General features: G+C 42.2%; 1 protein-coding gene across 1 annotated transcript in view; it reads left to right on the plus strand.

Annotated features, from left to right (window-relative positions):
- COG4 (component of oligomeric golgi complex 4) overlaps positions 1 to 24,370 on the plus strand; it is a gene marked incomplete at its 5' end in the record, with an annotated part of 32,972 nt that overhangs the window by 5,945 nt on the left and 2,657 nt on the right. The window contains 11 exons of the mRNA XM_080937283.1: positions 1,280 to 1,473; positions 2,996 to 3,101; positions 3,580 to 3,737; positions 4,957 to 5,015; positions 9,116 to 9,249; positions 11,163 to 11,281; positions 11,764 to 11,930; positions 13,349 to 13,514; positions 19,145 to 19,207; positions 23,351 to 23,467; positions 24,007 to 24,099. Of these exons, the coding sequence (XP_080793409.1) occupies positions 1,280 to 1,473; positions 2,996 to 3,101; positions 3,580 to 3,737; positions 4,957 to 5,015; positions 9,116 to 9,249; positions 11,163 to 11,281; positions 11,764 to 11,930; positions 13,349 to 13,514; positions 19,145 to 19,207; positions 23,351 to 23,467; positions 24,007 to 24,099 (1,376 nt within the window). The remainder of the gene's footprint in view (positions 1 to 1,279; positions 1,474 to 2,995; positions 3,102 to 3,579; positions 3,738 to 4,956; positions 5,016 to 9,115; positions 9,250 to 11,162; positions 11,282 to 11,763; positions 11,931 to 13,348; positions 13,515 to 19,144; positions 19,208 to 23,350; positions 23,468 to 24,006; positions 24,100 to 24,370) is intronic.

The raw sequence follows: 24,370 nt of genomic DNA on the forward strand, positions 1-24,370 counted from the left end.
AAGTCTTTGTTGAAAGGCTGAGGCAGGAGGATCCAATGACTTCAAAGCCAATCTGGGCTACAAAGTGAGAATCATATCTCTAAAAACACCAAAAGAAAAAAAAAAATTAGGGGCTGGAGAGATGGCTCAGCAGTGAAGAGCACTGACTGCTCTCCCAGAGGTCCTGAGTTCAATTCCCAGCAACCACATGGTGGCTCACAACCATCTGTAATGGGATCCAATTTCTCTTCTGGTGTGTCTGGAGACAACTACAGTGTACTTAAATAAATAAATTAAAAAAAAAGAAAAAAGAAAAAAAATTAGAAAGGATATCCTAGTTGCTACTTTTGCCAACTTGACCTAAACTAGATTGACCTAGGAAAAACCTCAATGATGAAAATGCCCACATTAGATTGTGTATAGGTGAGTCTGTGGGGCATTTGCTTAATTAAGTAGAATGGCCCATTTCACTATGCTTGGTGCCGTATTTAGGCCGATGATTCATAAGACCAAGTCAGTAAGCAGCATTTCTCCATGGTTTCTGCTTCTTGCTTCCAGATTCCCATCCTGAAATTCTGTCTTGGCTTACTGAATGATTGACCATTACCTATAAGCCAGAGAACACCCCTCACAAAACAACCCAAGTCAGTTTTGCTCATGGTGTTTATGATACAAAGAAACCCTAAGACAGTAGAAAAGGAAATTGATCTTGTATCTTTTAAATCTCTGCCTGTTAGGTTATTAATCATCTTGCTTACTTATAGAATTAAACTCTTGGGCTGGAGAAAATAGCATAGTTAGTAAAGTGCTTGCCTTACAGGAATGAAGATCTAAGTTTGATCCCCAGAACCTGTGTAAAAATGACAGTCATGATGGTGAATGCTTGTAATTCTGTGCTGGGAAGGCAGAGAGCTTCTCTCCCTTTCTTTATTATACTCCCGTTTCCTGGAATGTGTGTTCTGCTTACATAGCTACCAATGTCCTGTCCAGCTTCTCTAGGAAGTCTGTTTAATAATTTCACACAGAATTTTGACTTTTAGGCACCTTTCTTATGACTTTTACCATAAATTGAATTATATTATGTTTAATGGAACACAGATGCAACTCTTTTTACCTGATTGCAACTTTTCGCAGCAGTACAGTAGATTTATCTTTCTGTCCATCCACATTGCTAGCCGAGTATCTTATACATAGTAGGTATTTAAACATATTTGCTAAGTTAATAGTGGTACACAAAGTAGCATGGATCTCACATAGGACCATTCTTTACATTGATTTTCACTTTATCTCCATTGAACAGGAAGCATGATTGATGCCAACCTGAAATTACTGCAGGAAGCTGAGCAACGTCTTAAAGCCATAGTAGCAGAGAAGTTTGCTGTCGCTACCAAAGAAGGTGATTTGCCCCAGGTGGAGCGATTCTTCAAGATCTTCCCACTGCTGGGTTTACATGAGGATGGACTGAGCAAGTTCTCGGAATACCTGTGCAAACAGGTATGGGCAGTGTATCAGTCAGGGTTCTCTAGAGTCATGGGAGGCTTTATTGAAATGACTTACAGGCTGCAGTCCAGCTAATCCAACAATGGCTAGCTGTGATTCAAGCATCTAATAGTTTCTCAGTCCACAAGGCTGGGTATCTCAGCTGGTCTGCAGTAGATGCTGGAATCCTAAAGAAGTAGGTTTCAAAACTAGTGAAGGAATGGTCATGCTAGCAAGGTGAGGGTCAAGTAGGAAAAGAGCAGAAGCTTCCTTCTCATCTGTCCTGAAGTAGATTTGCAGCAGGGGGTGTGGCCCACACTGAAGGTGTGTCTTCCCACCTCCAGATTCAAATTTGAGGTTTTGTCTTCCAGCCTTCAGATTTGGATCAACAGGAACCGGGCATGGTCTTATGTGGCACCCCCGAATATATATATATACACACACACACACATAATCATGAGATTTTTATCTTTAAAAAAAAAGGAAGAAAACAGTTAAATTTCAAAGATGTACAGAAGCCAAATATATAGACTTGTTGAGTCTTCTTAACTTTATATCAGTACATTCTTTGCACATCCAAGAATTCTCTATAATGGAACACTACTCTACCATTAAGAAAAATGAGACCAGGCTGGGTGTGGTGGCACATACCTTAATCTCAGCACTCAGGAGGCAGAGGTAGGTGGATCTCTGAGTTTGAGGCCAGCCTGGTCTATGTGGTGAGTTCAAGAACAGCTGGGGCTATGTAGAAAGACTTTGTCTAATTAATCAATTAAGTAATTAAAGGAAAAGAAAAATGACACCATTTCACACATACTAATTTATTTTACTCTATGACAGTAGTTTTCAACCTTCCTAATGCTGCAACCCTTTAATACAGTTCCTCATGTTGTGGTGACTCCCCCCAACCATAAAATTTTTTTCAATGCAATTGGTAACTGTAATTTTTCTACAGATAGGAATCAAAGTATACGAGTATTTTTGGAGAGAGAGCTGGTTGTGAGCTACTTTGTGGGTGCTGGGAATTGAATGGAAGTTCTCTGGAAGAACAAACAGTACTCTCATCCACTGAGCCATCTCTCCAGCCCCCTCAAGAAAACACTGTGAATGTATCAAGTTACACTTTAAGATCAGTAGTGAAACTAGAAGTGCTGTCTCCTTTTAGCTAATGGTAGTCTGTATTTTCAAAGAGCTTAGAAGATTATTTATTCCCCTGAATATATGAGCTGTCTGGGTGGTCATAGTAGTACATAGCTTTAATCTCTGAGTAGGCAGAGACAAGTGGATCTCTGTATGTTGGAGGCAAACCTAATCTACAGAGCAAGCAAGTTCTATGCCACCACTGAGAGTTATATAGTGAGACCTTGTCTCAAAAAAGAAAAAAAAGACATCACATATTCAGGTCCCTTATCCGACTTGAGCACCCACAAGAGAGGTTCCTCGGTGCTGCCTCCAACCACCAAGGGAAACATGGTGGAGGAAAAGCTGATGGGAAGCTGTTGGTCTGAAAAATCTTTTAATTTTTCTCTGCTTTCAGGTAGCCAGTAAGGCTGAAGAGAATCTGCTCTTGGTGCTGGGGTCGGACATGAGTGATCGAAGAGCTGCAGTCATCTTTGCAGATACTCTCACTCTCCTGTTTGAAGGTGAGCCTCTTTCTCTACCGCAGGGAGACCAGAGACATTTTCTTCTGACATCTGCATTGTAGCTTTTCCCTTTACTCAGGTATGTTTGATCCAATCCTGTAGTTTCTGTGTGTTAATTCATTGAATAATCAATTTCCAGATTAGTATCTGTTTAGCAAGATTGGAGTCTCTCCAGCATTTTGAACCTCCATAGCCCTCGAGACACTAAAAAAATAAATTTAATCTAAAATACATTACAAGAAAGGTGATGTATTTCAATGATCCTGCTAGAGAAAACAGCTTCAGTATGACTTTTCAAATGCCTTTTACTATTCCATCACTGTTTATAGTTAACAAATCTTCATGACAACATCTAGCATCAACTAGAACTGTCTGTCACAGATAGTTATTTAGTTAGGACTAGGTTAATCTTTGATGGGGGAAAGTAATTTATTTTATGGGAAAAAAAATGTGAAGTCCAGCTCTCATTTCCTTCTAGGGATCGCCCGAATTGTGGAAACCCACCAACCCATAGTGGAGACTTACTATGGACCAGGGCGACTCTTTACCCTGATCAAATATCTTCAAATAGAGTGTGACACACAGGTAGAGAAGGTGGTAAACAAATTCATCAAGCAAAGGGACTACCATCAGCAGGTGAGCAGGGGACAACCTGCAGCTTGAAAGCAGCTGTAGTCAGGGCACTCAGTAAAATATATTAGAAGAAATGAAGATGAATGGATGGACAGACGGAGGGGATGGATGGATGGATGGATGGATGGATGGATGGATGGATGGATGGATGGATGGATGGACAAACAGACAGTGACTAGAAGAGAAGACAGATGCTGAAGGTATAGTGGCCCTTACGCTGTCTATTACTTAGTACTTTAACACAATAGAAACAGAAGCACAAATTATCTATCATTGAACATTCAACAGTGCCCTCTGGTGATGCAAAAAGGATTTTTCTCTCCTAGGATGCTATTGCATATCAAGTGTTAATTTGTTTTTAATTTTACTTTAGTTCTTATGGCTCTCTGTTGCAGAACTATTTTTCTATCCCCATAAACTCAGGAAATAAAAGTAGCACACAGAAAAAGGAGTGGCCAGTTGAGTGGTACATAACTATGATCCCAGCCATGGAAAGGGTGAAGCAAAGGATCACCATTGTTTTGAAGTCAGCCTGGACTAGCTAAGAGATCCAGGCCAGCTTGAGATACATAGTCACTGTTGGCAGAACCCCAGACTATGAGACCAAACAGCAGTCCTGAGAATGTCATTAGCATTATTTTTACTTTCTCAGTAAGGGTAGTTTGACTGAATGTGCAGCATGTATGCCTAGTGCAGGGAGGCCAGAAAAGACACTGGATCCCTTGGAATTAGAGGGACAGATGGTGTTTGCTACCACATGGGTTCTAAGAACCAAATTACAGTCCTCTGCAAGAGCAGCAAGTGCTCTTAACCACTACGTTATCCCACCAGCCCTGCCACTGCTTTTAAATGCAGTGACAGTGGCTGGAGAGGTGGCTTAGCGGTTAGGAGAATTTGCTTCTCTTCTAGAAGACCTGAGTTTGATTCCAGGCATTCCCATGGCAGCTAACAACCGTCTGTGACTCAAATTCCAGAGGACTGGAAGCCCTCTTGGGCCTCCACAGGCAGTGCATACATGGTACATACATGCAGGCAAAACATCTATACATAAAATAAAAATGAATAAATGCAGTAACAGAAATGAGGGCAACAGTGTCTAAGTCAAAACAGCTCTCTCTTGAAAGAAAAGTAAGTCTAGTTAGCGACCTGCAGCTTATCATTGTAGGCTAGAATGGCCAGTAGGAGGCAGGGATGCTGTTCTGATTTCTGTGCTGTTTTTCAGTTCCGACTTGTCCAGAGTAACTTGATGAGAAATTCTGCAACAGAAAAAATTGAACCAAGGTAATAATAATCCTTTAGCCTGTAAGAATTTGAGTTACTAGTTACATCTAGTTTAGAGACTACTTTGTTAAACTGTAGGGGATTTTTGGTTTGGAGGTTTCTTTTGGTTGGTTGGTTTGGTTTTGGTTTGAGTTTGGGGACAAGGTCTTTTTGGTGCTGTCCTGGAACTCTATAAATATCCTACTAACCTCGAACTTACAGAGATCCTCCTGCCTCTGCCTCTCAAGTGCTGGGATTAAAGGTCTGTGCCACCATGTGTGGAATAATTTTTTTTTAAATATAGTAGAGGTAAGTTGTTGACTACTCTGTAGCCCAAGCTAGTCTCAGACTCTTAACAATCCACCTGTCTCAGTCTTCCAAGTACTGAGATTACAGGTATGAGCCATGAAGTTCCAACTCTATCAATTTCTCCTAATAGAAGACATTGTATAAAAATATCTCTAGTCAATAAGGAATAATAATAGATCACTGGCTGAGGACATCTCAGTTGTTAAGAATTCTTATGTAATACACACAAAGTGCAGTACCCCATAAAAACAGACATTATGGTTCATGCCTATAGTACTGGCACCCCAGAAGGTAAAGGCAGGAGGATCAGATGTTCAAGGTCATAATCAGCTACCTAGTAAATTCAAGGCTAGTGTGTACTACATGAGATCTTATTTCAAAAACAAAATTAGGGGCTAGGAGATGACTCAGTGGTTTGGTTCTCAGAATCCAGATTGGGTGGGTCACAATCACCTTTAATTCCAGCTCCAAGAGATTCAACCTTTGAAATCTGTGGGCACTCATGTATGTTCACATACCCACACATATACATACACGTAGCTTATTTTGTTTTCTTAAAATAGTGGTCTGGAAAGATGGCTTATCAGTGAAGAGCAGTAGCTATTCTTCCATATGGCAGCTTATACAACCATTTGTAACTCCAGTTCCAGGGCTTCCAATTCCTTCTGGCCTCTTCCGGTATGGTATAATCTTGTTGGGTAGACATATATGTGGACAAAGCACCATACGTGTAAAATAAAATGAAAGTCACTTTTTAAACATTTTTAATTTTAAAAAGTTTAAATTAAGTTGATAGTAACTGTCCGATTCTGTTACTGTGATAAACAGCAATGGCCAAAGGCATCTTGGGATGAGAGGTTATTTAGCTTACATGTTCAAAGCACAGTCCATCATTGAGGGAAGGCATCACAAGCCGCAAGCAGGCCAGAACTGAAGCAGAGACTAGAGTGCTGCTTATTGATGTATTCTTCATGTCTTGTCAATTTTTCTTGGTTATACATCCCAGGACCACACCCTAGGCTAGCACCACTTGCCCAGGGTGCTTGTTTCTCCCACACTAGTCATTAATCATGAAAGTGCCTGAGCTAGAGGTATTGCTCAATGGTTAGAGCACTGACTACTCTTTCAGAGGTCCTGAGTTCAATTCCCAGCAACCACATGGTGGCTCACAACTGTTTGTAACGGAATGTGATGCCCTCTTCTCCTGTGTCAGGAGACAGTGACAGTTTACTCACATATAATAAACAAATTAAGCTTTAAAAAAAGATTATTCATCATATGTTACTATGTAACAAAATTTGTGAGCTGTAATAATATTTTATAAAATAAATTAATTAATTTTAAAAAAGAAAGAAAATGCCTCCTAGATGTACGTATATTTTCTCATTTGAGGTTTCTTCTTCCCAGAAGACCCTAGCTTGTGCTAAGTTGTCAGAAAAACTCACCAGCATAGTTATGATAGTTGACACATATAATGTTTCTTATATGCTAAGCAATGCTATAAGCACTTAACAAATATTAAACCACTTCAAGGTATGTTAACCTCTACACTACTGGCATTTGGCTAGATAGCTTCTTACCCCCAGGAACTGTCCTATATGTATGAAATGAATATCAATATCCCTATCTAGGACCCTGGAAGAGGAAAATCAGTTGTAAATCACCAATCTGTAACTATTTTCAGAAGAACAAACTAAAGCCTAGAAATGCTAAATGATGTGACCAAGATAATAAAGCTAGAAGATGGCAGAGCCAGAAGTAGAGTCCAGGCAGTTTAGTTCTGAATCCATGCTGTGACCCGCTGCGGTGCATATGAGTTATAGGGTAAAAGAGAACATGTAATGACGTATAATCACATGTGGGCAAGGTTCAGGATTCTCTGAGGATAAATGGCCATAGGCCTGAGACTTGAAGAGTGGGTTGGAGTATAAGAAAGTGTCCCAGATATCGTAAGAAAAGTATGACAAAAGTATTGGAGAAATCCTGAAATAACATGAATATGAGGGGGGCATTGCAAAGTTATTCTCAAGTGTGTCAATTACTGTGGAAACTTCATTACCAGCTACATGTTTTGGCCAGTTCCCTTCATGGAGTAAAGGGAGTTTGTATTTATAATGTGAAATGAGGTTCAACTTCATTCTTGTTCATGTGGATATCAGTGCTTCTAGCACAGTTCATTGAATAGATCAATCATTCCCCCATTCAGTTGTCTTAGTTCCATCAAAAATCATTTGTGAACAAAAAAATTATTTGTGCAGGAAGACATCTGTGAGTTTGAGACCTGGTGTGTGGAGTGAAGTCTAGGCCTGCCAAAGCTATATAAAGAGACCCTGTCTTTTAAAGAGCTGGCTATACAACTTAAATCCCAGCATTCGGGATGTAAGCAGAGGCAGGCAGATCACTGTGAGTTCAAGGCCAGGCCATCCAGGTCTTCAAATCAAGTCCAGAACAGCCAGGTTCTGTTATACAGAGAAACCCTTTCTGGGGCTAGGAAGGACCGGAGGGTGGGAGTGGGGTGGGTGGTGTGGTGATGGTGTATGACTTTAATCCCAGCACTTGGGAGGCAGAGAAGGGCAGATTTCTGAGTTCCAGGCCATCCTGGTCCACAGAGCTAGTTCCAGAATAACCATGGCTATATAGTAAACCTTGTCTTGGAAAAAAATCAGTTGATTGCCTAGACTCTGTTCTATTCCATTTATACCTGTATCCTCACACTAGTAATACATAGTACACTAGTAGAACTTGGTGTGTGTGCGAGTAAGACTGTGTGTGTGTGCTTGTGCAAGTCCCCCAGGCCAAGGAAGACTTTGAGTATCCTATTCTTTCACTCCTCCTCTTGTACTCTCTACCTCACTCACTTAAGACCATAGTCTTGAAGCCTGCTGTTTCAGATAGGCTGGTTGGCCAGTGAGCTCCCAGGACCCACCCCTCTCTATCACCACCACTCTCTCATGACGCTGGAATTCCAGGCACAAGTGGCCATGCCTGAAGGTTTGACTGTGTGGTTTGGTCTGGTTTTTGGGTTTTTGAAATAGGGTTTCTCTGTGTAACCCTGACTGCCCTGGAACTCACTCTATAGACAAGGCTGATCTTGAAGCCACAGAGATCCACTTGCCTCTGCCTCCCGAGTGTCCCACCACTGCCCAGCCCTTGTTTTTTTTTTTTTTTTTTTTTTTTTTTTAATCTTTTTATTTTTATTTTTAACATGGTTGCTGGGAATTCCAACTCAGGCCCTTTGAGCATCAAGCACTCTTAGCTAGGGAGCTACCTCCCTGCCCTGTAGTAAGTTGTGAAATCAGCAAGTTTAAGTCCTCCAATTTGTTTTCTCAGGATTGGTTTGGCTGCTCACTGAGGTAGATGAATAGAACATAGTTTAATGGTGTGTCCTAAATCTCCTGGCTCAATTTGAGATTATAGATGTATATTTTCTTTCCCAGAAGCATAGGTAATTTTCATCTTGGAGGTAAATGATTCAGCCCCTGGCAAGTGAAAAATGTGAGTGAAGCTGGGTGTAGCGGTACACATTTAATCCCAGTACTTAGGAGGCAGAAGCAGGTAGATCGTCTACATAGTGAGTTCTACGACAGCCAGAGCTACATGAAGAGACCATACTAAAAAAGAGGGAGAGAGAAAGAAGGGAAGAAAGAAAAGAGAAAATATGATCGATGGCTGTCTCTGTAACAAAGGAGGCAGCACAACCATCATGACAGGTCCACCCTTATGTGCCTGGGTTGGGAGCAGGGAGTCTGTTTACTTGTAGCCTAGCCATTATAGGGACAGAATGTTCTCATTCCCTATGCTCTGTGTCCCAGGGAGCTGGACCCCATCTTGACTGAGGTTACCCTGATGAATGCTCGAAGTGAACTGTACTTACGCTTCCTCAGGAAGAGGATCACCGCAGATTTTGAGGTGGGGGACTCCATGGCTTCAGAAGAAGTAAAGCAAGGTAAAACATACTTCTCATATCTGATGGGAGGACTGGCATAAGCAGTTGGCCCTGACTTGTCAAGAGCTGGTTTAGAGTTCTTACTGAAGAAACCTCTCTTGACAAGTTGGCTCTTAGTGGGATTACTCAGTGTGCCACATCTCACAGTTGGACTGGAATTTCTAAACTTCTAAACACTTTCATTTTTTTCCACTTTTTCTCTATGCCAGCTCTGGTTTATAGCTAGACTTGGGAAATGTGTCCATGCAAAGATTTAAATAATAAAAAGACCTGTTTATACTAGTGAACTTTTAAATGACAAATATTCTGAAACTGGATAGTAGCTATTGTTCACAAATATAATAAGTTGCTAAAGATCATTGGATTGTCCACATACAAGGGTGAATTCTGTGGACTCCAAGTTACACCTCAGTAAACTTAAGTATTTAATACAAACAAAATAGACCTATACGTCTCTAGTCCACACATTGAGTTATGTAACCTGGAGATTTGTGTAGTGTCTAACATTCTTTGTGGCTTAGGTCAATAAAACATGGCAGGAAGTATGCATCTTTAGACTTCTGTGTGATCTTGGAGGCACTAATGAAAAGGAATTAAATTATTTGTACAAAATTGTTCACTGTGGGAGAAGTGGGTCAACAGTTAAGAAACCTGGACTTGGGTTTTGTACCCAGTACCCAAGTGACTGCTCACAGCCATCTGTAACTCCAGTACTTGGGAAGAGTTCTTCTCTCTTCTGGCCTTCGTAGGTACCAGACATTCATACAGTACATTTACATGCAGGCAAAACACCCATACTTATACATAAAAGTAAATCTATTTTTTAATGTTCCCTATTTTCTTCAATTATTATTTCCAGTTATGAAAGAAAAATTTAGAAATAACCCACATGTTAGCAGAGGTGGTGGCACATACCTTTGATCCTAGCACTCAGGAGACAGAGATAGACAGGTCCCTGAGTTCAAGACGTACCTGGTCTAGAGCAAGTTCTAAGGGCAGCCAGGAATACACAGAAAAAACTTGTTTCAAGAGACCAACACAGAGAAGAAGAAAAAAAGAAGGAATGAAAGAAAGAAAAAACCCAGGTGTCTAAAACTAGAGTTAGGGCTGTAGATGGTGGCCCACACCTCCCATCCCAGTGTTCTGTAGGCAGAGCAGATAAATCTCTGTCAAAATGGTTCAAGATGTAGTAAGATACTATCTCAAAACATAAATAAATGGTATTAAAATAATGTAAATTATCTAACAAAATGTCCGGTGGTGCTGGATAGAGTGGTCTGTAATTCCAGGACTTGAAAGGCTGAGGCAGGAGAATCATCTATTATGTTCAAGGCCTGGATTCATCTAGTATCCAAAGGGAAAAAATAATAATAATTAAGGGGCTAGAGAGGTAAGTCAGTGGGTAAGAGTGGTCACAGATCTTTCAGAGGTCCAGAGTTTGGTTCCTAAGGTTTGTTGGGCAGCTCACAACCACTTGTAACTCTAGCTCTTCTGGTCTCTGCAGTCATTCATTTGCATGCACATAAATAGACACATATACATGAGTAAATATTCAAAGTCTTTAAAAATAATTAAGCTGGGGCTGCAGAGATGGCTCAGTGGTTAAGAGCATTGGCTGCTCTTCCAGAGGTTCAATTCCCAGCATCCACATGTTGGCTCACAACCATCTATAATGGGATCTGATGCCCTCTTCTGGTGTGTCTAAAGAAAGTGACAATGTACACATATAAATAAAAAAATAAATGAAAAAAATTAAGCTGTAGAAAAAAAGATATAGAAAAATATTATTTTAATCATGAAAAATATGGACCTGTTTGGAAAAAAGACTAGAAGGGAACTTGAATAATGAAAAACATTGCTCTTCTTCCCTCGGTGGGGGAAAAGTGAATATTCCTTTCTTGGCTGTCCCCTAGAGCACCAGAAGTGCCTGGACAAACTCCTCAATAACTGCCTATTGAGCTGTACCATGCAGGAGCTAATTGGCTTCTATATTACCATGGAGGAGTACTTCATGAGAGAGACTGTCAATAAGGTAGGACATTAGGATACATCTCTTGCAAATGGGGCTTTCTAAGAAGCCAGGCTGAAGGAAATGGCTGGGACCTGTCATATTTCTTGGTCCTGCTTTGAGAGTACTTTTAGATGTAGTAAGACGACATCTCTGAAGCTGTCGTACTCTTCACATTCCTAGCTGGGTCTTTTCTAAAGATTACAAAAGAACAGCTTAGCTCTTATAGAGCCTACTTATCCCCACCTCTCTGCAGCTATTTGGGGTAGGGCCTATGTCTGACATCCCAAGTAATAGATATTGCCGAAGGAAAGGCCCCAAATGCTGTTTTCTAATGTGATCGTTAGGGAAGTAAGGGGTTTTTTGTTGCTGTTTTGTTTTTTTGTCAAGCTGTGACCAACATGGACAAAGTAAAAGAAATGGTTCAGAGACAGGCTAGTGTAACCAGAATTATCTAGAACATCATTAGACCTGGGATACTCACTGAGGACTTTGCCTTTTGATAGGCTGTGGCTCTGGATACCTATGAGAAAGGCCAGTTGACATCCAGCATGGTGGACGATGTATTTTACATTGTTAAAAAGTGCATTGGGCGGGCTCTGTCCAGCTCTAACATCGACTGTCTCTGTGCCATGATCAACCTTGCCACCAGAGAGCTGGAAGCCGACTTCAGGTACTGCTGATGCCTTTCTGCTTGATGGGCATAAAAGTTCAAGTCGTACTTGATTCCTTGTCTTATTGCTTTCCTTTTTTCTTTATGAGTCAAGTTAAGTTCTAAACAAGATTAAGCTATCTAGGCCTGATGGCGCACACATTTAGTCCCAGCATTTGGGAGGCAGAGGCAGTTGGATCTCTGAGTTCAAGGCCAGCCTGCTCTAAAGAGTGATTTCAAAGAAAGCCAAGGACTCAGGAAAACTGTGTCTCAAAGAAAAAAAGTTGGTTAATAGATAGAGACTCTGTTTCTGTTCCAAATATGACATCCTAAGTTCAGGAAAATACCTTAAGTGCCTAATTTCTAATACTTAACCTAATTCACTAAAGTGTGTTGAAGGTGTCATTACCCAAAAGAAAAGCATGTGGTTTAGATAAAAACAGTGATTATAATGACATTCATAGTTTCCATTTCTACAAGCCAAGCACTATACCAATACCCTCTTCCTTATTGGTTTGTTTTTGTTTTTTTGAGAAAGGGTTTCTCTGTGTAGCCCTGTCCTGGAACTGGAACTTGGCTCTGTAAGCTGGACTAGCCTCAAACTCAGAGATCTGCCTGCCTCTGCCTCCTGAGTGTTGGGACCAAAGGCGTGCACCACCATGCCTACCCCAACCCCATTTTTTAATTTTATAAAAACCTTGATGTAAGGCAGATGATATGGCTCGGCGGGTAAAGATATTTGCTGCTAAATCCAATGATCTGAATTTAGTCTCCAGAGCCCACATCCTGTGTAAGGTGAACCAATTTCTTCAAGTTGTTCCCTCACCTCCACAAATGTGCTGTAGCATGTGTTCCCTCACAAAGTAAATAAATATTTAAGAAATAATATAGAAACTGCTTTCTATTCTGTAAATGTAGAACTGGGGCTTAGAGAGATTATATTGTGACCCTTTGTCATGGGTCACAGACTCTAAGGAAGTAGAACAGAGAAGCTAGTGCTGACTTGACTCAAATGTGCTTCAGCCCGTGTGGCACTGCTTTCGATAAGCTACACTGTCTCCTCTTGAAGCTCGCTGGTAATAACTGAAAGCCTGGTGAAGATGTAACCCTTAGCTAGAAGCACAGTGATGTCAGGACCATCCCGGACAGTGTCCATCCTACCCTACCCTTGCCCCAGCTCTGCTGCTCGTACACGATGGCTGCTCTTGTTCTTTTTTCTTGTGTTTTATAAAAGAAGTAACTACTTCCCTCTATAAAATCTTAGTGTCTTTAAGCAAGTACTGGCTGCTGTCCTGTCCTGGCCCAGCCCCTGAGGTCTCCTACAGTAGTCTCCACCCCAAAAGAGCAGCTGATACTGTCGATTGAGGGTACTGGGTGCTCTGTTCTTGCTGTTTTGTAGGCCAGGTTGAACACTGTGCATGTGCCATTCTGTCCCACAGGGATGTTCTATGTAATAAGCTAAGAATGGGCTTCCCAGCTACCACCTTACAAGACATCCAGCGTGGGGTGACAAGTGCCGTGAATATCATGCACAGCAGCCTCCAGCAGGGCAAGTTTGACACCAAAGGCATCGAGAGCACTGATGAAGCCAAGCTGTCCTTCCTGGTAGGTGGCCGTCAGGCCGGCAGCTGGGGTAGATTGTCTTAAGGGTTATTGTAAGTTAGAAATAGGTTTTGTGGCCAAGCCTGGTCTTCGTTCTACATAATGAAGGATGACCCTTAATGTCAGTCTCCCTGCCTTTGGAGTGCTAGCATTACAGGTGTGAGCCTTGTTTTAGCAGTGGTGGCTCAACTGAGGCACATTCCCAGACCCCTTGAGAGCTTATAATGTAACTCCTAAGTCATAACATTAAAAACCTCAGGGTAAAGACTTTTTCTCTAGAACTTGATTGAAAAGAAAAACCCCTATAAGGAAAGTTCCTCTAGGTTCTGAGACCACTTTTACCAGAAACCTGCTCTGAGTAACCAGAGGCAAAAATGTGTACTTTCTTTCTCCTTTTTTTCTAAAAATCTTGGTTCCTCACTTCTCAGTGTTCTTTCCAAAGCTCCTCTCTCAAACTGTTAAGGGGCTTCACGGTGTATGCATCCACCACAAAACCAACTCTAGCATCAGTGCCAGGCTTCTGTACTGCTTTTCTGAGGGAAGGCTGACAATCTGGATCCATTTGCCTCCCAAGACGGCTTATCTAGTAACTTCTTCTTTGGAGCATGCCTGTATATCATGAATTCAGGGTTATCCTGGGCTCCTATCAAGACTGTTTTAAGGAGGGTAGGAGGCATTTAGCCTCACAGCCTTCAAACTTGAACCTTCCCAGTTGTGTTAAGTGGAAAAGAGGAGCCTGAAAGAGGAAAGCATTTGTACAGGGTAGTATAGAGTTTGTAACATACTAAAGAACACAGAAAAATATCTAAAGCTCATAATCCAGTCTCTCTGGCACATGCTCACTGGATGTGAGTGGGAAAACACTGTTGTGGTCCTTTGTATTCTGTCCTCCTCGTCCACTAGACTTGAGCTTGGTGCCTGAGCCCTAGAGTGAAGGAAACATCCAAAGCTGAACTTTTAGTCAACAATCGGCCCATGGATTGAATACAAAAATGTGTCCATGTAGTTCTTTGTGCTTAGCTTCTCTCAGATTCAGGTTCTTGATGTCAGAGACATTGGCTCCAACTTTACTGAAACATTCACTGTTACAAGTAAATCAAACTAACTAGTCATTAGACAAATCCAACATGGTTATTTTAGCTCCCTGTCCTCTTGTGACACTGAAAAAAATTTCCCTTGAGACAGGTGTAGTGATACCTTTAATTCCAGCACTCAGGAAGCAGAGGCAGAGGCAGACATCTCTGTGAGTTCAATGCCAGCCTGGTCTACATAGTTCTGAGCCAGCCAAGGTTACTTTGTTACAAACTCAAGGTTACAAAAAGAAAAAGAAAATACTTCTGTTGATAAGAGTTCCTTCTATCCAACAGCTATATGGTATCATGGGTGTTGTCCAAAAAGAGGACTTACCTAAACTTGTTAGTGTACACCTATCACCTCAGCATTTGGGAGATGGAGGCAGGAGAATGAGTTGAAAGACAACCCTAGTTATATGTCTTTTTAAAAGGGGGGAAGAGGGAAGGCTGGAAATAGTGGTGCCCACCTTCACAGTCAGCACTGTAAGCTCAAGGCCTGGTCTACATAGAGAGTTCCAGGACAGCCAGAGTTACATAGGGAGACCCTGCCTCAAACAAGTAAACAAAAAGGATCCTTGTAATCCATATAAAGATGGAAAGAGAGAACCATCTCCGCAAAGTTGTCTCTGAGCACCACACTTGTGCCATAGTACATCCACCCACACACATTGTACACACAAGCAAATAATAACTTTAGTTAAAAAGAGAAGCTCTTAAAAATATTTATATATGAATGTACTGCCTTTTGAGAACTTTGCCAAAGGCCCAACAAACAGTATCATACTCTGATGAACTTATACTTTTAGCTTTGCTTGCATACTGTTTTCTTTTTTTCACAAAACTTATTCCTCATCATCATCACACTGATTATTATTACTATCATTCACTCTTCCATGCTGGGCTCAGAAGCACTCAGGCCTCTTGGGACCTATCACATCAGAGCTCCATGTCTTTGACTAGGTATCTGTTTCTTTTACTTGGTTTTTGTTTGCTTTGATTTTTGTTGTTGTTGTTTGGTTGGTTGTTTTGGGTTTGTTTTTTTTTTTTTTTTTTTTTTAATAATTATTTATTTTATGTGTGTGAGTACACTGTAGCTATTTTCAGACACACCAGAAGAGGGCATCAGATCCCATAACTGATGGTTGTGAGCCACCATATGGTTGCTGGGAATTGAATTCACGACATCTAGAAGAGCAGGCTCTTAACACACTGAGCCATCCCTCCAGCCCATTTTTGTTTTTTTTTTTTCAGTGCTAAAAATTGAACATAAGGTTTCACACGTGCCAGGCAAGCACACTGCCCTTAAGATATGTCTCCCAATGCTTGATCTGAGCCAAAGTCTCATCAGCTTAACTCAGGCTTGCCTAGTTGCTCCATAGCCCAGGCAGGTCTTGAAATTACATTTGCATTCCTCGAGTGGCTGGGTTACTGGCACAGGCCACAGCCTAGTTGGTCTTTTGTTTCAGGCCTCTTACCCTAACCCAACTGCCTTTCTAGTTTTTTTCCACCACATGACTTCTCACATCCCCAATGCTGGCCACTGAGTGCCTTTCTCATTCATTGTTCTGTGGGAACCTTCCATTCGGACAGTTTCATTGTTTTGGTTTGGTTTTGTTGTTGTTTTTTGTTTTTTGTTTTTCTTTCAAGACAAGCTCTCTTGCTCTCTTTATGTAGCCCTGGCTGTCCTAGAACTCTCTCTCTGTAGACTAGGCTGGCCTTATTGACTGAACCATCTCTCCAGCTCCACAGAGCCTATTTCTATGACACTTTGATTCATTTAGCTGTCAAAATGAATTCCCCAACTCTACGGAAATCCCATTTTCTATAAGTAGGGGTTAAACCCAGTGAACCTGTGTTGACAAAGATTTGTCATTACAAGGGAAACTCAAAAAATCAATACCGTTTGAACCTAAATCTATTTTCCTCTCATGACAATTATTTCTTGGTGCCCTAAAGTGCCTAGGAATCACTTTTGTTGTAACCTCTATCCTTTAGCTGTCATACAATAAGTTGTTTTTCTGGAAACATTTAGTGTTAACAGGCCTGTGTTATGGCTTTAGTTCCCTTACCCAACCCCATTTAGCATGTCCTAAGCAGCACAGTCTGGTTCTTCAGTATTGACTTCATGATGTCAACAGGAAAAGTACTCCAACCCATGTGGATCTGCGACTCTCCTTTTACCCTAAAATCCCTAAGTTCCTCAGTTGTGGCTCCTTCCTGCCCTTTCTTCCTGGGCCATGCCACCCACTAACCAGCTTGAGGCAGTGAGATTCTCCCACATATGCTAACCATACTACCCACAGTCTCTGTGCCAATATTCCAGGCCATAACTGGGCGTATATGGCATATGTGCATATTGTGTGATTTAGCTGCTCTAAATCACACTGCCAGAAACACATCTGTAACTTCAGGAGGCAGAGACAGAATCCAGAGTTCAAGGCCAGCTTCAGCTACATTGCAAGTTTGAGGCCAGGATAGGCTATATGAAACACTCTTAAAATTGCCATGATGGTGCTGGAGAAGTAGCTTATCAAAACAAGATAGCTTTATCTAAAGATTCATTTATTTTATATGTATATGTAAGGTACCATGTGGATGCCAAGAACTAAACCTAGGTTCATCATAAGAATACTGGATATTCTTTTAACTGCTGGGGCATCTCTCCTGGCCCCACATGTATGAGTGTTTTGTTTGTATGTATACATATGCACATGGACATGCCTAGTTTCTATGGGGGTCAAAAGAAGATATCAGATCCTCTATAACTGGAGTTATGGATAGTTGTACCATGTAAGTGCTAAGAACTAACCTGGTACTCTGCAAGAATAGCCAATATTTTTAACTGCTAGGCCATTTCTCTTGGCCCCACACATGTGCTCTTGTGGAGGAAGGTTCTCTTCCCAGTACCAGCATGGATGGATGGTGACTCACAACCATCTATAACTAGAGTTCCAGTGGTTTAATGCTTGCACTCTCTGCCTCTGTACCAGACACATACATGTCTACACACACAACTTAGAGAAAAATTCCTGCCAGGCATGGTGGCATAGGCCTATAATTCTAGTACTTGGGAGGTAGAGGCAGTGAGTAATCCTTGGCTATAAAGGGAGACTGAGGCCAACAGGACTGTATGAGACTGCTTTAAAATGGGAAAGGGAAGCCTGGGATATACCTTAGTGGCATAGTACTTACTCAGCATGGCCTGCATTTGATCCTTAGCACCACAGGTGGGAAGAAAAGGAATAGCACAGTGAGCTAAGGAGTGGCTGATAAAGTGGTGAGGTGTTCCCATCAGTCACAATGAGTGGAACGTGAGTACTCTAGCTTTCTAAATTCGGTTTGGCCATCATCTACACCATGGAGCCTTCCTGAGTACCTCAAACCAAAGATGCCTTCCTCCAGAGGATCATAGTTGTCCCTTATCACTTTTGTCTCCATTTTTAAAAAAATGATTTCCTATAGTCCAGGTCAGCCTCAATTCACTATACAACCAAGGATGACTTTGAATTTCTGATTTCCATGCCTCTGCCTCCTGAACACTAGAATTATGTCAGCCCTACCATATCTGGTTTATGCAGTGCTGGAATCAAACCCAGGGCTATATGTATGCTCTGTAAGCACTCTACTCTTTTTCCCTAAGTTATATATTGTGTGTGTGTGTGTGTGTTGTGTAAGATTAAATGCACATGGTAAAGGAGGGTGTGTGTGCTTCTCGAAGAGGATTTTGTAGCCCTTGGAGCTGTAGTTATAGGCATTGTAGGTACTGGCATACAGACTCTAGTCCTGTTGGTCATGCAATAAGCTCTCGTAACTGCTGAGGTGTCTCTCCAGTCCCCACACTGCTTTTATGACCAGTCTCAGAAACATGTGAGTCCACACTAGGGACTCAGGGATTCTACTTCCTACTCTAGTGTTGTTGGCTTTCCACTGTGAATTTGTTTCCATCCTTGATTTATTTTTTATCATATTGATCATATCACTACTTGACTCTATATTATATGAAGTATCAGAGGCCAGAGCTGGGTGCTAGGAATTCAGTCCAGGGTTTTGCTCTTGCTAAGCACACATACTATCACTAAAGTATAGTGCCTGCTATAAGGGGGTGTCTGTTGCCTGTTTTGCTACAGGGTTGTTGGGCTTTTCCCCCTCACTATCTACTGAGTGCCTAACAGTGCCTGGCTCATCACAAGTGTTCAGTATATGTTTACAGTCTTTACCAAAGCCTGCCACCTTAGAATCCAGGACTTACCACACTCCTGTTTCCTGAATTATTGTTCGTCTATAAGTAATGTGAACCTGGGGTGTGATACCGCTGCAGTCAGTATGTGTTTTCTGGTTTGGTATTGGGAACAGGAGAAAACATTAGCCCGGCTCACCATTTCTGAGCCAAGATCTGAACATCCTGCCTAATAACAGTGGTACAAGCGTTCCTCAGCTGCAAACTCGCACTTGCACTTCTCTGAGCCTTATGAAACATAACTGTCAGACATTTGGATAGTGTTTGAGTGGGCAGCAAGCCCTGCGAGCAGGAAGTAACATTCCTTTTCCATCGTTTTCCAGGTGACTCTGAATAATGTGGAAGTCTGCAGTGAAAACATCTCAACTCTGAAGAAGACTCTGGAGGTACAAGGGAAATTTTCTCTCAGGGTTTTTTGGTTTTTTTTTTTTTATGCATGAGTACTCTATCTCATACACATGGAATAGACCAACCTTGCAAGAAGAAGGCAACAGATCCCTGTATAGATAGATGATTGTGAGCTATCATATGATTGCTGGGAATTGAACTCAGGACCTCTGGAAGAGCAGTCAGTACTCATAACCACTGAGCCATCTCTCCAGCCCTGTCTATCAGTTTTTAGTATATTAGAGCCACTCTTGTTGGAAAAAAAGGCACCAGACAACTGTCCTGAGGTGACTGAGCATTGTCTGACACAGAGCCATACTTGTAGGAGCTCAGCGGTGATTGGCAGCATAGTAAGAGGTCTGTGGACTTGCTGGGAAGTTCTGGCCCAAGAGATAGAAGATCTTTCAGTACATTTTTACCCTCAGTTCTATATCCCATATGAGATATAAATCTCCTTCCTGCCCAGCTGAGGATTTGTTGGGTGCTCTCATGAAATACAGTTGAGTATGCTTTATAAAAATAAAAATCTCAGCAGTTAAGAATACTTCCTACTCTTCCAGAGGACCCAAGTTTGGTTCCAGCACAAGTTGAGACCAAGCACTCAACTCCCTGTAACTCCAACTTGTGAGCATCCAACACATTCTTCTGGCTTTTGTGAACACTTGCACATGCATACACGCACGCACATGTGCGCGCATGCACAGAAGCATGTGCCCGCCTTACATTCACCTAGAAACATATATACACATAATTTTTTTAAAATTATGACAAGCCTTCTGTAAACAACATTACATATATATGGTTTGCCAAACTCTGCATAAAGCCAGTTGCTGTCTTTTTTAAAAAGATTTATTTTTACTATTCATGATTATGTGTATATGGAGTTAGAAATGTATGTGCACATAAGTGTAGGGGCTCTCACAGGCCAGAAGTATGAGATCTCCCAGATGTGAATTTACAAATGTTTGTGAGCTAGCTGCCCATAAGGGTGCTGGGAATTGAAATCATCCTTTGGGAGAGCAAGAAGTGCTCTTACCCACTGAGCCATCTCTGTAGTAGTGGCTGGTTTTTTTTGGTTTTTGTTTTGAAAGATTTATTTATTTTATGTATGTGAGTACACTGTCACTGTCTTCAGACACACTGGAAGAGGGCATTGGGTCTTATTATAGATGGTTGTGAGCCAATATGTGGTTTCTGGGGATTGAACTCAGGACCTGTGGAAGAACAAGCAGTCAGTGTTCTTAACTGCTAAGCCATCTCTCCAGCCCAGCTCAGCTGCCACCCCCACTACACCCCCCCCCGCCATATTATTTTTAAAGAGAGCTGCAGATTGTAGTAGAAATTTTTTGGGCCTTGAAGTCAGGTATTAGTATTTTCAAATCTCCACTTTCCTTAGCCTCATTTGTAAAATTGTAAAACAGATTGTCATGAAATGAATATGCACTGAGAAGTATGTGCAAACAGTCTCGAATAGCAGGACAAGATAGCATAGAGCAAGCGTTGTGAAGTATCAAAGTGAGGTCCTAGTTACGTTCCACTCCCAGACTCAGAAAGGAGGAAAACTGGGGTCCTGCCACCTAGGTGGGCACTAACAGGAGGATACTTTAAAGCAGAAGCAAAGGGCTGCCTGTATAAACTGGTGTGACCTTGGAGCTAGGCAGACAGCCTCATAGCTAATGCAGTTCCTGAAGGAGACTCTGAGAAAACAATGAGGTGTGGACCAAGTTAGGGATTTACACTCAGACACACAAACATTTGTACAATAATGTTTTAGGTGGGATTAAAAGGGTGTGCTGCCACGCCTGGCTGTTGTATTAGGGGTTAAATCCAGGGCCTTGCATGTGCTAGGCCACTCTATCTCTAAGCCCCCTGAATTGTATTCCTAGCTTTATCCTTAGTACCAGCCTAGGTTTGGAAAAAAAAATATCTCATGAAATGATTGAAAATCATAACCTAGCCAGCAGAATTAGCCAAATGAGGGGGAAGACATAGAAAATCGCTAAAAAATAGTAATTCCCATATGAGAGATTTGTATTTCACAGAAGCTCTGTCTCAGCCCCATCACCACTTTGCAGTAAGTGGGTCGGGGGGGGGGGGGGGGGGCTGAAGGCTAAGACTGAGGGAGGGAGCTGCTGTGGATGGGGCCTCCTCCCAGAGCCTCTGCACTCACAGCGATGCTGCTGTAGAGAGCACAGCTCCAGCTCCATAAGGAATACCACAAGAAATGACGCAGACAGCTGTTGACAACCAAAACACAGGGGCATCAAGGAAGTCACCCTGCAGGAACTGAGCTGAACTACAGTGACAGGAACAAACACCCTGGGTCAGAAACCTCAGTCAGAATCCAGCTACACACTCTACAGACTAAGGATAATGATACTATTTCATAGGGCAAGCATTTAAGTTCAAAGTTATTTATAATCTGCTTCTAAGTATGTAACTGGTGGGGGGGTGCCTGAGTGTGTGCGTGTGTCTTTTGAAGGAGGGCAAGAACTTGATTTACTTAGTTTCTTTACAGGGGCGGGATTCTCTGTGTAGCTCTGGCTGTCTAACCTACCTTTCCTCCCAAGTGCTGGGATTAAGGCCATGCACACCTGGCCTAGGAACCTTAAATAATTTAAGATTATGGTCATTTCTTGTTTGATAGCCAAACTGAAAAAAAAAAAATGTTTTCTTTTGGGGTTTTTTTGGTTTTTTTTTTTTTTTTTTTTTTTTTTTTTTAGAGACAGGTTTCTCTATGTAGCTCAGTTGTCCTGCAACTCACTCTAGACCAGGCTGGCCTTCAACTCACAAAGATTCACCTGCCCAGCTTATTGTTTTGTTGTTGTTGTTTTTATTTACTTCCTTATTTGCTGCTAGGTATGTGCATGCTAGAGGGACATGACATGCATGCCAGAACACACGTGAACGTCAAAGGACAACTTTCTGAAGTCAGTTCTCAGCTTCTGTGGGCTTTCTAGGGATTAAACACCAGACTTACTTGGCAAATACATTTACAGATCTGTCTTACCAGACTCACAGGACCAAATATTTAAACAGAAACTGTGAAGTCATAGGTAGTGTATCCCAGTGCCTACTGTGTACCAGGCTTAGCACTTTGTGTATTTTGTCTCACACAACTCATCCATCAAAGGAACAGGGTTCTATGTTCCTTCTTATTTTTCAGATTCAAGACAGGGTCTCGCTATGCAGCCCTGGCCAGCCTGAAACGGAGATCCTCCTGTTTCTGCCCCTTTAGTGTTGGGGTTAAAGGTGTACTGTACTGTAACCTGGCAGTGGTGGGGCTTGGGAGGCACTCAGGAGGCAGAGGCAGGAGGATATCTATGAGTTCTAGACAGCCAAGGCTACACAGAGAAAATCTATGTTAGGGAGGTGGAAAGGTATGCTGTAGGTGATCTTTGCTACTTTGTGGGTTCTTTTCCCACCCTCTGTGTCCTGTCCCACTTTTCATCTTCTCAAGCTAGGAGAGAAAGGAGGATAGAAGGGAAAGAGATCTCTGAATCTAATTTCTTTCACGTCTCTTCTTTGAGCATAACTACTAACAAACCCCAGTCAACCCCCTCCCTTGAACAACCTCCAACCCCCACCTATTGGGGCTCTAGCATCTATATACCCTCTGAAAAATTCCCAAAATTTCAAATGTCATACGATCACAAACTCTCCACACCTCTGCTAGAGCAGGAGGCAAATCATACTCAGCTGCTTCAACAATCCAAAGCAGCCAAACAATCTCACACCTGGAATTAGAATAAAAATAATTATTTCTGTGTTTTTTACAGAAACCAAAATCCCAAAATTGTCACCACAGTATGTATCTGTTCTCATAGAAAGAGGAACTGACACTTGACAAATGAGGTGTTTGCTTGAAGTCATTTAAGACTGAAACAGGACTTGAACCTAGTAATGTTAGCCTTAAATGTACAAAAAAAAAAAAAAAAAATTATGCCATGTCTGTTTTTTATTCTCTTCCTCAGACACTGGGTGTCCCCAAATTAGAAAGGGGATGAAAGCAAAGTAGAGAATCACCAATATAAAAATCTCAAAAGTCTAGCAAAGGACAAATGGCTACTTGCATATTAAGCCTCTCTGCCCCTGCTCACATGATGACATGGACAATTTCTAAAGCTATGTTTTCCCCCTAGAGCGACTGCACCAAGCTCTTCAGTCAGGGCATTGGAGGGGAACAGGCCCAGGCCAAGTTTGATAGCTGCCTTTCTGACTTAGCTGCCGTGTCCAATAAATTTCGAGACCTCTTGCAGGTAAGCCTAAGTACCTGCTGCTGCCCTGATGACTGTTAGCTGACTTACCATGAACTTCACTGTGTGCAGGAAACAGGAAGAGGAAAGGGCAAGGGCAAAGCATGCCAGGCACTGAAGGCATGCACATCCCTTGCAAGTAAAGGGCCCACTGTCCTTTTTTTAGCATGTATCATATGAACAAGCTAGTATCTGTTCCTTTAGAATCTCTGGCCCTAAGATGACAAGAGCCCTCAGAAAAATGTTCAGAGGAATTGAACCACGGGGTTTAATGATACTTGATTGTAGCCAAAGATACTGCCCTGCAGGAGGCATTATGAAATCATCTTTTGAGATTTACTAAAACAATCTCAGTACCTTATCTCTGGACCTGAGTCTGCACAGATCTGGAAAGGGGCATGTTTCTGGCTTTTATATCATGACCTCCACTGTGATTCTTGAAGTTCCTGTTAGAACCCTCAGCTGCAGGAGTAAAGGGAGGGGTAGGCAATAAGGTAAGAGGTGGAGCATGAGCTGATATCTGTCTGTCTGTCCTGCTGTAGGAAGGGTTGGCCGAGCTCAACAGTTCAGCAGTCAAGCCGCAGGTGCAACCTTGGATCAACACTTTTCTCTCAGTCTCACACAGCATCGAGGAGGTCAGCCTGACCACAGCAGTCAAAGGCAGTGAATCCCCTGAGCAGACTGGACCTTTAGTGCACCAGCCCACCTCCATCCCACCCAGGACTACCTCCCACCCAGCCCACCTCCATCCCACCCAGGACTACCTCCCACCCAGCCCACCTCCATCCCACCCAGGACTACCTCCCACCCAGCCCACCTCCATCCCACCCAGGACTACCTCCCACCCAGCCCACCTCCCCCCAACCCAAGACTACCTCCCACCCAGCCCACCTCCCCCCAACCCAA

Source organism: Micromys minutus (assembly GCF_963924665.1).
Source record: "Micromys minutus genome assembly, chromosome: 24".
Lineage (NCBI taxonomy): Eukaryota > Metazoa > Chordata > Mammalia > Rodentia > Muridae > Micromys > Micromys minutus.